Source organism: Periplaneta americana, chromosome 17, assembly GCF_040183065.1.
Source record: "Periplaneta americana isolate PAMFEO1 chromosome 17, P.americana_PAMFEO1_priV1, whole genome shotgun sequence".
Classification (NCBI taxonomy): domain Eukaryota; kingdom Metazoa; phylum Arthropoda; class Insecta; order Blattodea; family Blattidae; genus Periplaneta; species Periplaneta americana.
Window position 1 is genome coordinate 474,409 of NC_091133.1, and position 16,554 is coordinate 490,962.

Consider the following 16,554-nt stretch of genomic DNA (forward strand, 5'->3'; position numbering starts at 1 on the left):
TCTCGGATTGCTCCGGCTTTGGGAGGGTCGGTCGGAGTTAGCCGCAGTAGTCTGGCACTTGTATTCAGTGTAGAGTGGGGAGCCACGGGCGGTTATTCCCGTGGTAGGGGCGTAAAGCTGCGACACGCCTCTGGTGTAAGACTTGCCGTTAGGTGTGTAATGTCCAGTTTGAAGGGTAACTTGCGTGAAATGGGTTGCTTGGGATCGGGCTGTGGGGGGGTCCCCACGGCCGGCACAGACCGAGAAGAATTTTAGGTGTCTTTTTCTTCCGCCCCCCCCCGGTGGCAGGCTGACGCCGACGGTTCCGTAGCGGGGGCCAGTTCAAAATGTCCTCTCGCTCCTCTTCTCCTCCCTAAGAAGAAAAACTAATAAAAAACAGAAGACAGGAATTGATACGACTGGTGGTCATATTATGACGAAAACTGCTATGGAATTGGACTCTGAAAAAGTTACTGTAAAAGTGCCGTCTCCAAGGTTTATCAGTATCACCTTGGAACGGAAAAAAACTATGAAAGACATTAGTCCATTCTACGTGAGACGTGCGCTCGATGGACTCGTTGGAAAGGTCAGAAATGCAACTCGACTCCGCAACGTTTGTCTCCTCGTTGAGAGTGCATCTGCAAAACAGAGTCAGACGCTGCTGAACGCAAATTTCCTGGGGTCATACCCCATCAGAGTTGAACGACACTCCTCGCTCAACACCACGCATGGAGTTGTGCATACAGATTCTCTAGACGGTCTATTAGATGAAGAGATCCAACTAGAGCTGGCGGAATAGTCCGTGTCCAAGTCTTACCGTTTACTACGGATGCGGGATTTACGGACTGAACCCCTAAGCACAGTCTTTCTGACCTTTGAGACGTCTCTTTTGCCAGAACATATCTTTGTCGGCTACGAGCGTGTCCCTGTGCGTGCGTATATGCCGAACCCAATGCGGTGCTTTAGGTGCCAACGGTTCGGACATACTCAAAAACGATGCACAAACAATATCATCTGTGCAAAGTGCGGCGATGCTGACCATGGGGATTCCCCATGTACCGGCGCCGAGCACTGTGTGAATTGTTCTGGGGACCACGCTTCTAATTCTAAAACTGCCCAAAATATATGCTGGAAAAGACGATTCAAGAGCTTCGAGTCCGTGAAAATATTAGCTTCCTTGAGACACGTAAGCTTATATTAGATAAAGAAAAGAAGGCAACTGAAAAGTGCTATGCGTCTGTACTGCAGAAAGCAACAGAGGGAATCGATGCCACCACACAAACTCCACCTCACAAACATACCTAGGAAGCGAATTGAGATCGCAACCCAGACATATATAGACGCCGCTACTCAGACTGCTGAGTCAGACGACACTTGTGGACTTGACATCAGGCCTTACGTCCCTAAGAAAATCGTTGCTATGACAGCAGAGAAGGATAGTAGGCCTAGTAGAACACCAGAACGTCGCACTCCTAGTTCGGGTGGCAGATCGAGATCACGTTCTCGATCACATCCTCGATCGAGATCACGATCAGGAGTGCGACGAACTGCAAGTGAGTCGCCAGAGTCGAAGACAAAGCAGTCGCAGGCAAAAGCATCTTCCCATAGAAAGGAGAAGAAGAGAAGATCCCCTGTTAAGCCACCAACATGATATAGCTCCTCGTGTTCACTGATATTTTACAGTGGAATGTGAACGGTTTACGCAGCAGATATACAGAACTACAGCAATATATGTATCATGGAAACCCTGCTATTTTATGTCTCCAGGAGACACACCTTCGGCACGGAAACTCCCTGAGTATCTCGGGATACTACGTTCACCGGTTCGATCACCTTTCCGGTATTCGCGTCAACGGAGGTTGTGCCTTCCTATTCCGCCATAGTATCTTTTCCTGTGTTATCAACATCAACAGCCCACATCAATGCATAGCCGCTCGAGTCACTCTACCTTCCATCCAGTTCTCAATAGTCTCTGTATATATGCCCCCAGACACACCTTTCACAGTGCATGAAATTGACGACATTCTCTCACAGCTAGCTGCTCCATATCTCTTGGTGGGGGATTTCAATGCATCCCACCACTCATGGGGCCCAAATTCCGATGATGACAGAGGAAATAAAATAGCAGAGATATGTACCCGTCTAAATCTTGTTACCCTGAATTCAGGGGAAGCAACACATCTCTCCTTGGCTTACGGTACATACTCCATGATAGATATCTCCATTTGTAGCCCAGTTTTGTCCACGCATTTCGAATGGTCTGTGATTCACGACCTACATGGTAGTGACCACTATCCCATTCGAATGCGTATGTCCGCTTTACGTCCGGCGGAATCTCGATCTCCAAACTGGGTTCTTAAAAAGGCGGACTGGGTCGGATTTTCGGAGTCCATATCATTCGATGATAACGGACATCAAAGTGTGGACTCCATAGTAGACCATTTCTCAAATATGGTTATAAAGTCAGCGGAATTATCTATCCCCCCGGTTGTCCTGCAGCCCAAAACGCTTCTCTGTCCCCTGGTGGACGGATGCCTGCAGAGATGCAATCCGTGTCAGCAAACGTGCTTTACGCCAATTCGAGCGCCATCCGACCCAAAATTATTTTGTCCAGTTTAAACGTCTTCGAGCCAAAGCTCGTCGCACTGTGTGCGATGCTAAGAAGACGTCCTGGACAAATTACGTCAATTCAATGAAACACAACGTCCCAGCTAACACCATATGGGACAAAGTCCGTCGAATAATGGGGAAACGTAGTTCTCTAATTCCGGGCCTTCTAAACAATGGAGTAACGACCACCAGTCCAATAGAAATTGATGAAATATTTGCTACAACATTTTCACAAATAAGCAGCTCAAGTAATTATGACCCGGAATTTCTGAAAATCAAAGATACTGCAGAAAAACGAAACGTAAATTTTCAATCTGACAACACTGAAGACTACAATGCACCGTTCACATCCAAGGAGCTGGAGGCGGCACTAGACACATCCCCTGGCTCTGATAACATCCATAATCCATCCATCAATCGGGTTTTAGGCATGGACACAGCACTACTACAGCCCTACTTAAAGTGACCGGGGACATCCGTGAAGCTATGGATAGGGGTGAAGTAACGGCACTAACTCTTCTCGATTTCAGCAATGCCTTTGGTTCTGTTGATATCGACTTGCTTCTTGCAAAGATGAAAACTTTGCACCTATCAGACAATACCTTGAGCTGGATGGACTCCTACCTACGGGACCGCCAACAGTGTGTTTCACTTGATAATCAATTCTCCCAATGGCGATACACAAAGGCGGGAGTGCCGCAGGGCTCCGTATTAGGACCACTACTTTTCTCTATCTACATTAATGACGTATCAAAGAACTTACAGTATTACCGATATCACCTCTATGCCGACGACCTACAACTTTACATACATTCCAGACCCAATACGATCAATGAATCGATTGACAAGTTAAATTGTGACCTAGCCACTGTCTCCACTTGGGCGGCCAATTTCGGACTCGCACTTAACCCAAGTAAGACTCAGGCCATAATTATTGGACATAAGCGTGTAGTTAACTCCCTTAATAACAGTAATCTTTCAGTTGTTACCCTTAACAACACGCTAATCCCTTATTCATCTGTCGTAAAAAATCTTGGCTTCTTTTTTTGATAATAATCTAAGTTGGAATTTTCAAGTTAAAGAAACGATAAAGAAAATCTGTTCCTCCTTTCACTCTTTGAGTCGCTTGAGAAACTTCTTGCCCCAGCAACTAAAACTTACCCTAGTACAAACCCTAGTAATGCCGCACTTCGATTATTGTGACGTTTTGTTAAGTGATCTAAGTTCTGAACTGTCAGTCAAGTTACAGCGAGCTCAGAATATGTGCATCAGATACGTGTGCAACATCCGACGATATGATCACATATCACCGTCCTTCGCAAGTCTCTCGTGGCTCCGACTTAAAGAACGCAGAACTTTACACTCTTTGTCTTTACTCTTTCGAATTCTGCACACCTCAACACCAAATTACCTTTCGTCTCGTTTCTCTTATCTATACTCTAACCACGACGTAAATACCAGATCACTTATCTGTGGCACGCTAAATATACCTCTTCATAGAACATCTTGTTATTCCTCATCTTTTACAATATCCACCTCGCGTCAATGGAATTCCTTGTCACAAAGTATTAGGGGCTGCAAGACAACAAACACCTTTAAGAACAGCTTAAAAGATAACCTTATTAGCATTTCACTCCAATCATACTGATTTAAAATATTACTGACTACACTGTTGCTTTTTTTCTTTAGACATCATCCTGATTGTGCTGCATTTTCAAAATTGTCTCATAATAATCTCTTTCTATTATCTAATATAATTTGAAATATATTAACATTCTATGTATTTTAGTTTAATTCTGCTACCCAGTTTATTTCAGTGTTTAATTAATAGTTCATAGTATTTTGTTGTTTAATTCGTAAATAACTCTTGTATACATGTAACTCTCATCTAAATCAAATTGTTGAATTCTTTGTAAGTTCATGCATATGTATATACACTTTTTGCTGGTTGTGTGGAAGAGAAGGCCTTACGGCCTTAACTCTGCCAGCTAAAATAAATCATTATTATTATTATTGTTATTATTATAACCGCATGCTTCGTCATCTTCCACCAGCTGGAAAATCTTTCTTCTGTCTATATACAATAGAATCTGGACTGAGGGTGTATTTTCATCTGCTTGGCGTTCCGCCATTGTAATTCCAGTGCAGAAACAGGGAAAGGACCATTCTTTACCTGACAATTACAGGCCAATCTATCTCACTAGCTGTGTATGCAATCTTATGCAAAAGATGACAAGCAAACGCCTGATGTGGGTACTCGAATCGGGAAACCGATTATCTAATATCCAGTGCGGTTTTCGTAAGCACAGATCCCCGCAGACCATCTTGTTCGGCTGGAGACCGCCATTAGAGATGCTTTCCTCAAGAAGGAACATCTTGTGGCGGTCTTCTTTGACCTAGAAGAGTCATACGATATCACGTGGCGTTATGGAATTCTGCAAACCCTGCATGATTGGGGACTTCGTGGCAGTCTGCCAACGTTTATTGCGAAGTTCATGGCAGAGCGGTATTTCCGATTTCGAGTAGGCACCACACTTTCTAACGAACATCTTCAAGAAAACGGCGTTCCGCAGGGGTCTGTATTAAGCGTTCTTCTTTTCTGCATTGCGATCAATGGCATTGGCCACTGTGTGGGTGACCGAGTATCTTCTCTGTTGTACGTTGATCACTTCAGTCTATATTACAGTTCCCGATACCTCCCATCTATCGGTCGACAGTTGCAACTGGTCATCAACGTGCTATCGGAGTGTTCTTTTCGCGATGGCTTTAAATTCTCCACTCAAAAGACGCAGTGTGTCCACTTCTACAACCATCGTGGACTCCATCCACATCCTGAACTGCGTCTTAATGGAGTGGAGTTGCAATATACAGACACTGCGAGGTTTTTGGGCCTTATCTTTGATTATAAATTAACGTGGGAGGCGCATATCCGTGATTTGAGAAGGCGTTGTGAAAAATCTTTAAACATTTTATGGCTTTTGTCAGGGGTTCGCTGGGGTGCAGACCGCATAGTGCTTTTACGTCTTTATCGTGCTCTTATCCGGTCAAAGCTGGATTATGGCTGTTTTATCTATGGCTCAGCAAATAAATCTAAGCTACGTCTCTTAGACACTATCCATCACCATGACATACGACTCGCTACAGTTGCCTTCCGAACGAGTCGGATAGCGAGCCTGTATTGTGAAGCGGGTAAACCATCACTGTATCGGCGACGTAATGTCTTGTTGTGCTCATATGCGGTTAAGCTCCGCTAGCAGCCTGAGCACAATTCTTTCGACTCTTTCCATCATTCGTCTCTTTACGGCCGATACAGTGAAAATCCCCGGAAACCTCGTCCAGCAGGTGTGCGATTCCGTGAACTGCTCTTTGAGCTCGACGTCCATCTACCATCCGTTCGCACACTAGAATACACCACCACTCCACCGTGGATTACGCGACGCCCCATGTTTGATGTAAGCCTGAGCCAAAGTTTTAAGAATTTTACACCAGCTTTTGTTTATAGACTTTGTTTTAGTGAACTTTTATCATGTTTTCCAAATTATTCTTTAGTTTTTACTAACGGATCCCGAGTAAATGATTGTGTTGGTTGCTCCTTCGTTGCAAATGGACAGATATTTAAATATAAACCGAGCGAATATACCAGTGTTTTTACTGCAGAATTATATGCTTTTTAAAGAGTTTCATTGTTTTTAATTCGACAACCTCGGGGCAGATATGTAATGTGCTCCGACTCTTTAAGTGCCATTCAGTCTTTGCAGTCCCTCTATTCAGATGATCCCCTTGTGTTAAGAACTCAGCAGCTGTTCCACACACTCCTAAGCTGTGACTCCTAGATTTGAGTAGTGTGGATTCCTGGCCATGTCGGAATTCCTGGGAATGAGGCCCCAGATGCTGCAGCCAAAGATGGTGCCACGAATGGCATTCTGGTATATTGGCGCGAAAGGTGGCAAGACTTACAAAATCATTTGAAATGTAGAATATGGTGGCAATGGGAAGGAGAATGGTCTGCACAAGAGGAAAACAAATTACGAAGATAAAGAATAGTGTTCGAGTTTGGGATTCGTCCACAAGAGCGTCACAACACGAAGTTTTACTCGCCCGGTTGAGAATTGGCCACTGTTATCTGACACATGGCCATCTGCTACGTGGCGAGCTTCAGCCGGAGTGTGATCTATGCCGTGTTCCACTTATGTTGGAATATTTTTTTATTGCATTGTAGAAAATATGACCGTGCCCGTCGGCAATATGGAATTCAGCCGACTCTACGTGACGCTCTTGGAAATTATTTTAATTGTACAAATGCAGTTCTCAGATTTTTATCGAGTACTGGACTTAACAGGGTGATTTCGTTTTTTTATTGACCCGTTTTCCTGTCCTCCGGACCCTTTACATCCGGAGGTTACGCTTGTTATTTAGTATATAAGTTTTTTAACAAACTTTACATTCGGACCTTTTACATCCGAGTATTTTAGAAATAGGCTAGATTTTTTATTTATTGTAGCATCTGTATTATTATTTTGTTGTCTCCTTTTAAATACTAGTTAAGGTCTGATATTTCTATGTTTTATGCATCACCTCGTTGAAACTGCATTTGTGTACCTCGATTTATTCGTGACAACGTTTTTTAGTTCTTTTAAGCATTCTGATTATTGTATTATGTCTCTGTTCTGTAAAGAATTTTAGATAAGGGCGCAAATAGCCATAGTTGCTGACGTGCCCTTTTTAAACCCCACTAACTAACTAACGATACGCCTCAGGTGTGCCAATAGTAAGGAAGGTACACGACTCGTTCTTTCAGCATTTCTCTACACGCATTGTGTGCCCAGTTTACATGTTATCTCTGATAACTGTTTAAGCGTCATAGACCCGTCTGTCACGGTCCGTTTGATCCACATGTTTGGCCATACAGTTATGAATCATAGCCTGGAATGGATTACAAAATAGAGGAGAATGAGGCTTCATCAGAGGTAAATAAAAAGCTTTACTGTGTATCTTTTTTGTGTGTTTTTCGAATAGTGGAGAAAAAGCATACATTTCACACTTTATAATCAGTTGAATAAATTCCTTGCTGTTGCTGTGATTTATATGGCGTCATGAATTGGTCTGGCTTTATGAAGTGTGCGTTGATTCTACTCCTCTCATGGGAAGAACCTTTCACACGGAGTTCAGCTAGTCTCAGTGACCGCTGTTCACCCTGCATCATGATCGAGTAATACAGAGCTACAATAATTATTAACTTAATCAATCCCAAAACCGTATGGAACTGCTCAATTGCGATTCTGTTTGGTACGTAAGTTTGAAACTTAGTCGAACATAGAATATCATGTGAGAGAGGTTTTGTTTTGCGTATTATTTATAACACATAATTGTATTCAGGCCAGGTGCTTTTTGATGTCCTACTACAGTCATATTTTCTAACGCACTTGATCGGTAATTAAGGAATACATGCTACCTCCTATCGACAAGTAAAACTTTAACTTTAATTAAATATGTGAAAAGGCTTAAAACTACAGTGATTTGAAATCTCCTTCTTTCACTGACGTGCACATTATGATTCACGTTAGCAATGACTGTCATGCACAACCAGATTGGGGGCTGTTACTCATCAAGTCATCTTTAAAATAACTAATAAAATTATTGTCGATGTTTTTGTGTCCTGTAGGAAGGGAATTTATCGCATCTGCAAGTGACGGACATGAAGACAGAAAGCGTGGACCCGAGTTACGATATCAAATCAGAGATAAAGGTTGAAGACACCACACCAGTGCCTCTTGTCTTTCCTATGTTGAAAACTGAAGATGATGTAAGTGGTTCTCTATCAATATACACATATATCAGTAATGCATTTGTAAGTATGTCAGACCTATTACCAGTCTAGAATTGTATTAACTATTTGAACTTTTCCATAACTTTCACAACTTAAACTGTAGGGGTTCATTTTAAAATTCAAATAATAATAATAATAATAATAATAATTGTCAAATATTTATTTCTGCTGTTCAGGACAGAATTATCTCGAATACCCAGAGACAATTGTGCCTAGGAACTGACTTCTTTTTAAGTTTACGATTTTTTTTTATTCTCTTGTTGCTGATCTAACAATTGCTTTGATACACATTGAACAATGAGTTTAAACCACTGCCTGCTGCATCGCATCTTATGGCTGCTAACAGTGCCTGCTCAATCAATGCATATGTGCGAGTAATGAAAAAAGTTATTTTGCCTCTAGGTGGCAGGTAGTGGCCACCGCTATTAACATGATGAGTATATGAAAACTACCCTAAATAATTATTGTTACGACGTCTTTAAGTATCAAAAGAGACAAGGGGTTGGGGAAACGATGGCCCAGATTGTTCGGATGCTTCATACACTAAGGGTGAAACCTAACCATTTTTCCCCCATTACTACATATGCTAGTGGATTGTGGCGATTTTATAGTTTGCAGGTTGAATTTTCTTTTGCCTACTTATCGAATTTCGATACTGACAGATACTACAAATGGTAGTGATTTTGTAACTGGTATGTTGGCAACTGAGACAAATATCGACAATATTTGTCGCTACTGGAATACCATGAAATTAAAATTGTACTAGATTTCTGAGCCGGTTACTGGAAGTTAGTGAAATTTGAACATATTAATAATTAATTAATGTCAGTATTAATATTAATACATAATCTTATAGTTATTTTTTGTATTGCGTTGTGGTTATAATTCAAGACTATAGTCATGTAAGTTTTCGGAGTTAGTACTAATAATTTCATGTGGTCAAACAAAATACATTTTTAGGTTAGGTCTCTTGAGTCAATTGTTTAGTCAAACCAATGAATTTCGTATTGCCAGACAAAATACTTGACATGTTGATTCCTTTCCCCGTATAGTTTTCCTATGAAAATATGTTACAAATTATTGAATTATTTCGAATAACCTTCCAACATAAAGTGCGGTAAGTAAGTTATTCATTTAATACACAAGATCGCGTGATATCTGGCAACAGTTGGCATCACTGACATGACGGCAATATTTGTTGTTCAGGGACTGTTCTTATGTGACCGTCACTATAAACCAATTGTATTCAATTAGATTTAGACTCTAGCTGGCCGGAAGAGAAGGCTTACTGGCCCTAGCCCTGTCATTCAAGGCACTCGTGTGGCTCAGTCTTCTAGGTGCTTGCCTGCTAATCCTGAGCTGCGCTCGGTCACGGGTTCGATTCACGCTTGGGTTGATTCCCTGGTTGGGTTTATCCGAGGTTTTCCGGAACCATAATGTGAATGTTACTTACTCTGTGGCGAATCCTCGGCCTCATGTCGCCAAATACCATCTCGCTATCACCAATCCCTTCGATGCTAAATAATGTAGTAGTTGTTTCAGCGTCGTTAAATAAATGAAGTAAAAACTCTTAATTTATTGGAAGTGCTCTTGAAAAATGTTTTTGCATGGGGTTCGGTATTGGGTCCATTGCTTTTCTGTCTCTATATTAACGATAGCGCCAAGTCATTTAAATATTGCAGATATCATATTTATGCAGATGACGTTCAATTATACATTTCCGCCAGTCCTGATAGACTATGTGACTGTATTAATACACTCAATAAAGATCTCGAATCCGTTTCATCTTGGTCTCAACAATTCAGACTTAACTAAAATACAGATAAATCACAGGCTATCTTATTTTCGAATAAAAGATTAATCCCCGATATTAATAAGCTCAACCTTCCTCCTGTGATTCTGAATAAAGCGATCATTCCATTCAGTTCAACTGTAAAAAACCAGGGAGTTCATTTTGAATATAACCTTACCTGGTACACGCATATCAAACACACATGCAAGAAAGTATTTTCCACTCTTCACTTCACACCCCTACTCCCTCTTACTTATCTGTTCGATTCCACAGTCTTTCTCGGTGTCATAACTTAAATACTCGGTCACAATATGATAACACTCTAGAAATACCACTGCACACATCATCTCTTTATTCTTAGCCTTTCACTGTTGCTACTTTTCGTCACTGGAATTCTCTGCCCCCTGAAGGCAAGGGTTGCCGAACTTTAATTTCCTTTAACTGTAAATTACAAAAATATCTTATGATGAGTTGCCAGACCTAACGCGTTGCAAATGTGTTCCACTTTATTTATCTTTATTTTTATTTTTTTTTTTTGTTTTTTATTTTTATTATCTATATCATGTCTATTTATCACTTATTGCCAATATGTATCCCACTATGCTATTGTTTTTTATTATTAATCTATTTTTTGTGTACATTTTATTCAATTGTCGGTTTTTGGTTTAATTATGTAAATCCTACTTAATTGTAATCTAATATTAATATGTGTACTAATGTGTTTATTTTTATTTTTACTGTGTACATTTTTCTTTTTTTATTGAATTATCGTCTTTTGTTTTTATGTGATTCGTATTTGATTCCAACAAATTAATATGTATTTCAATATGTTTATTTTTATTTTATGAGGTAAATTTTATGTAACTACCTCTTTTGATCTCATTATGTATCAGTATGTAATTACTTAATTCCGATCAAGTTTTATGTTCAAATGTGTAAGCAAGTTTAACCCAGGTTTAGTGTAAGTGGAGGCGTTACGGCCTTACCTCTGCCAGGTTAAATAAAGCCATTATTATTATTATTATTATTATTATTATTATTATTATTATTATTATTATATACATTTTGATACGAATCCTGACCCTATTCGTCATACTGTAAGGCACGTGCTATAGGTTGTGATCATGCTGAGGCATATGAACACATAGGGGACAGCTTATAACAATATGGGTCGTGTTCTAACATCCTGTGATAAATTGTTCATTTAAGATATCTCTCTGTACTGCAGGAACGGAATCTTGGGGATCAGCATGTGACTGGTATAAAGGAGGAATGTGAGGACCAGACCCAAGATCTCACATCTGAGATAAAATTTGAAGAAGATCCGGTGCCAATTTCGTTCTCAGTATTCAAACATGAACCTCAGGTGAGTGCAGAACGAGGAAATTAACGTGTTCCTCCAGTGTTTATCTTGTATTTTGTTTCTCTTCTCAACGTCTTTTGCAACCTGTAGCTCTTTTTCCCACTCATTATATTAACGTTCCTCAGTATGTTCTCTCATAAATAATAAAATTCAGTCCATGCATGTGGAGTAACGGTTACCCCGTCTGCCCTCGAAACCAGGTGGTCCGGGTTGGAATCCTGGTCGGGGCAAGTTACCTGGTTGAGGTTTTTTCCGGGGTTTGCCCTCAACCCAATACGAACAAATGCTAGGTAACTTTCGGTACTGGACCCCGGACTCATTTTACCGTCATTATCACCTTCATATCATTCAGACGCTAAATACCCTAGATGTTGATTCAGCGTCGTAAAATAACCCAATAAAAAATAGAGCAAATACCGCGTAACTTTTGGTGCTGGACTCTGGACTCATTTCACATGCATTATCACCTTCATGTCATTCAGACGGTAAATAACCTGTGATGTTAATAGAGCGTCGTAAAATATCCCAATAAACTAAAATTAATGTAAGATTTAAAAATATGATATGCAGTATTTTAATGCATACAGATATACCTCATTGATTTGTATTTTATTGTATTTTCATTTCTTCCTAAAACCCTCTAATTTCTCCTCCAGCTTGGTAACAGATTATATGAGTGTGCCACAGCATTTTAAACTACTGGTACACCTTTAGTGTGCCACACGTTGAAAAACGTTGTTCTACAACGAAAAGCTGTGCCCCATGAAATATCTTCTCCAAGATTTGTCTTTTATTGGCTAAAATTCTACTAGGCCTATTGCGACTTAAATGTAGTTGTGTGGCAACTAAAATCAATGCGCTTTTGTTAACGTAAATTGAGCTATCTTTTTGTTTTATTTGCTCTGTATTTGTAGGAAGTGCACAGTGGCTTCAATGAAGAGCCAAGGGTGGAAGTCACGGCAGAGGACAACGAGGTTTTTGCTGAAAGGTGAGTGTGGTGTGCGAGTCTTCAAGTAGAGAGTTGATTGTGTTTGAAGTGTCCGTTTTCTTGACTGTCCAGAGGCAGCTTGAGAAGAACTGTCTGTCTGGATCATCCAGCAATAATCTATCGTCACATTCACACTGCATTTCCCTTGATGTCTTGTTGCCATAATGTACTGTTAAAACCTTTCTTCAGGTTCTTCAGTAGAATTGCGTAGATTTTCATTAAAGTAATATAGATGAACATGCAAGAAGTGCACTTTTACATTCATATTGCTGCCCAAAGTATTGAAGCTCTCCAACTTAATTTCTACAATTTTTTTATATTTGAAGTTTTTATATTTCCCTAGGAACTTATGTACTACGGTACTATTTTGAGTCCATTCCAAGCATTCTTCTGCAAAGCGTTAATCGCATTTGCGAAGTCCCTGTGTAACATTAATTTGGTGTTTTATTTATTTATTTACTCATTGATTGATTGGGGGATATATTTATTTATTTATTTATTTATTTACTTACTCATTGATTGACTGGGGGATTTATTTATTTATTTATTTATTTACTTATTCACTTACATAATTACTTATTTATTTAATTATTTATTTATTTATTTATTTACTCATTGATTGATTGAAGGATTTATTTATTTATTTAATCACTTACTTCATTATTTATTTATTTATTTATTTATTTATTTTTTTTTTAAACATTGATTGCAATGTGTACTCACAATGTTGAAACACGTTTTCTTATATCACAAGAGTCATTTTTCTCACTTGAAGGACCTGCTGCAGACGCTTCATATTTAACGATTATTTCTGGATATAACATTCTCTATATCAGGCAATATTACGTTAGCAGTTGCAGTCCATAAAACTGAACATAAATAAATTATTGTCTGTCAATCAAAGTTTGTTAAGTTTCGTGGATGAAGAAACTGGTTACAGCTATACATACTGCCGAACATAGATATTACTTCTGAAATAATTTTTATTTTATTATTTAAAATATGCAGTAAAAATTGAAGTAATTGAGGGTATTGTGATGTCTGTTCTCATCCGGTTTCCCTCCTGTCTGTACTTGCATTCCATGGGTATGATACGTATTTCCATCTGCTCACGTCCAGACTTTTATAACTTCTTTAGTAGGTTATTGTATCTACATCTAGGTTATTTAGGGTCTGACGCAGGAAAAAACGCACCCAGATAACTTGCCACAAAAGGGATTCGAACCCCGGCCAACCTGTTTCGCTGCCAGACGCGCAACCGTTTATTTCTGATAAATCACTTGAAATATCAACATCCGCATAGAGGTGAAAGCTACTCGTCAGACATAATGCATTCAATAGAAGAGTATTCAAGTCTTAAATTTGCTACAGACACATCAAATATTTTTCTGAATTGAGTCAATTAATGCCTTCATATCGTTGAGTACGAGTATACTTATCATTTAAGCGGAAAAATAATTATTTAGTATGCTTATAATTTTATACAATTGTAAATTACATTGTTGCAGAGCTCTGAAAACATTGTTACTAGTTTAACTTCCGCAAAACAACAAATGGCAAGTTAGAGATAATACTAATACAAATTTTCTGACGACGACGCTCGCTACGAAATGGAATCAGTAATGTTTCATTGTTAATTTTGTTAATTTTATATTGATAAAATTAAAAACTGTAAAGACTATATGTATCACAATAATAAGAGCAACAAAAAGATATTGGGCATTTGCAATCCCCTAATTTCGAAATAATCGCATAAGTTAGCCCACTGAAATACGGGCGACTTTGAACAGAGAGCTTTATTTAAATAAAACCTGACGAGAGCTGACTAACGTTGTATAATCCTTATTAATTTTATTGTACAGATGAAGTCCAAATAGTTGAGATATTTTGGTACATCTTGTGTTACTCTTAAATTAATTACAAGCTTGTATCTCTAATCGTAATGCACCTTCTGATGAAATAGGTTGTTGTTTTTCATATTCAATAATTGAATGTATATTTGTTGCGACTATTTCATAGACTGATAGTATATTTACTTCAGGTTTGCAGCTACGAATGAGACGACTGCTTCATCAGAATTGGACAGTCTTTCTCTTGGAGTGAACGGGACTGTGTGCGTGATTCCCAAGAATTCAGATTCCACCGCAAAAGCTGTGCGGACTCGCGAAGGTGAGAAGCAGTTGGAATTAGAATCGTCTAAAATATGTTTCTCGACTGCACAAAAACTGAACCGCCATTTATCCACGGACGTAAGCAAGAAACCTTTGAAATGCGATGTTTGTGGCAAGTGTTTTTCGCAGTCTAGTCATCTAGGAAGCCATGAACGCCTTCACTCGGGCGCGAAACCTTTCAAGTGTGATATTTGTGGTAAGTGTTTCTCGCACTCCGGTAATTTGAAAGTGCATTTACGAGTACACTCTGGCGATAAACCTTTCAAATGTGGTGTTTGTGGTAAGTGTTTTTCGCAATCGAATACGATTAAATTCCATGAACGTCTTCACATGGCACAGAAGACTTTCAAATGTGAAGTTTGTGGTAAGTGTTTCTCGCACTCCGCTTACTTGAAACGGCATTTTCGACTACACACAGGCGATAAACCTTTCAAATGTGATGTTTGTGGTAAGTGTTTCCCGCGCTCCGGTTATTTGAAATTGCATTCTCAACTACACACAGGTGATAAACCCTTCAAATGTGATATTTGTGGTAGTAGATTCTCAGTGTCTAGTACCTTAAATAAACATCTACTCCGGCACACAGGCGAGAAAGCTTTCAAATGTGATGTTTGTGGTAAGCGTTTCTCGCGCTCCGGTTACTTAAAAGTGCATTCACGACTACACAAAGGCGATAAACCTTTCAAATGTGATATTTGTGGTAGTAGATTCTTAATGCGTATTCATTTAAGTGCACATCTACACCTGCACACAGGCGAGAAAACTTTCAAATGTGATGTTTGTGGTAAGTGTTTCTCGCGCTCCGGTTACTTGAAAGTGCATTCACGAGTACACACAGGTGATAAACCTTTCAAATGTGATATTTGTGGTAGTAGTTTCTCAGTGTCTAGTACCTTAAATAAACATCTACTCCGGCACACAGGCGACAAACCTTTCAAATGTGCTGTTTGTGGTAAGTGTTTCTCGCGCTCCGGTTCCTTGAATGTGCATTCACGAGTACACACAGGCGATAAACCTTTCAAATGTGATATTTGTGGTAGTAGTTTCTCAGTGTATATTACCTTAATTAGACATCTACGCCTGCACACAGGCGAGAAACCTTTCAAATGTGATGTTTGTGGCAAGTGTTTCTCGCGCTCCTATAACTTGAAAGTTCATGAGCGTTTGCACACTGCCTAGAAACGTTTGACATGTAAAGTGTGGTAAGTGCTTCTCTCACTCCGATACCTCTATGTGAGTGGTAAGTGTCTTTACATGGAAGACAAGTTTCTCACATTCGACTAAACTAAGAAACCATGTTTGGCGGCACAAAGGCGAGAATTCTTTCAGATATTAAATTCGTGGTTAGTGTTTTTCAGATTCGACTATCCTCAGAAACCATGACCGTCAGCATAAAGGCGAGAAATCTTTCAAAAATACGTTCGTTTTTAGTGATGTCAATTGTGTTTCGGTAGTAGGTGTAGTTTAACTAATCATGTGCTGAATTCTATTGGTAATAACCTTTTTTAATACGATTTTTGTAGTAAATGTTTCTTCGCTCAGGTAGCCTAAGAAGCAATGAACACCTTTAAGTGAGAAGCCTTTGAAGTCTGATCCCTGAAACGTGTTTCTTTAGGAAGACTATGTTAAATATGATTTCAAATATACCGAAGAAATGACTTGGTAATGCGGTGTTCGTGGAATGTGTTTTTCTCTGAACTGTAAGTTAAACTGTTGGGCTTTGTTCACAATAAACCGAGAACGACAACTAAAACGAGACCAGAATTTTTGTTTAAATATATATAATGAAAGGTGAGCATTCGTAATTATCGAGGAACTTGCAGG

At 39.4% G+C, this 16,554-nt stretch overlaps 1 protein-coding gene across 1 annotated transcript; it reads left to right on the forward strand.

Moving 5' to 3' along the window:
- The first annotated feature begins 7,481 nt into the window (after nt 1-7,481).
- LOC138693365 (zinc finger protein ZFP2-like) lies at nt 7,482-15,909 on the forward strand. Its single transcript, XM_069817284.1, has 5 exons — nt 7,482-7,556; nt 8,252-8,392; nt 11,437-11,574; nt 12,486-12,559; nt 14,601-15,909. Exons 1-5 carry the CDS (start codon nt 7,518-7,520, stop codon nt 15,907-15,909), a joined length of 1,701 nt encoding a protein of 566 aa, XP_069673385.1. The 5' UTR covers nt 7,482-7,517.
- The last annotated feature ends 645 nt before the right edge of the window (nt 15,910-16,554 follow it).

What these genes read in the sequence shown, in the direction of transcription:
- LOC138693365 (XM_069817284.1), top strand. Translation starts at nt 7,518, where the DNA reads ATGGATTACAAAATAGAGGAGAATGAGGCTTCATCAGAG. An exon ending in AGAATGAGGCTTCATCAGAG is followed by an intron (nt 7,557 to 8,251) that starts GTAAATAAAAAG and finishes TGTGTCCTGTAG; the next exon opens with GAAGGGAATTTATCGCATCT. An exon ending in TATTCAAACATGAACCTCAG is followed by an intron (nt 11,575 to 12,485) that starts GTGAGTGCAGAA and finishes CTGTATTTGTAG; the next exon opens with GAAGTGCACAGTGGCTTCAA.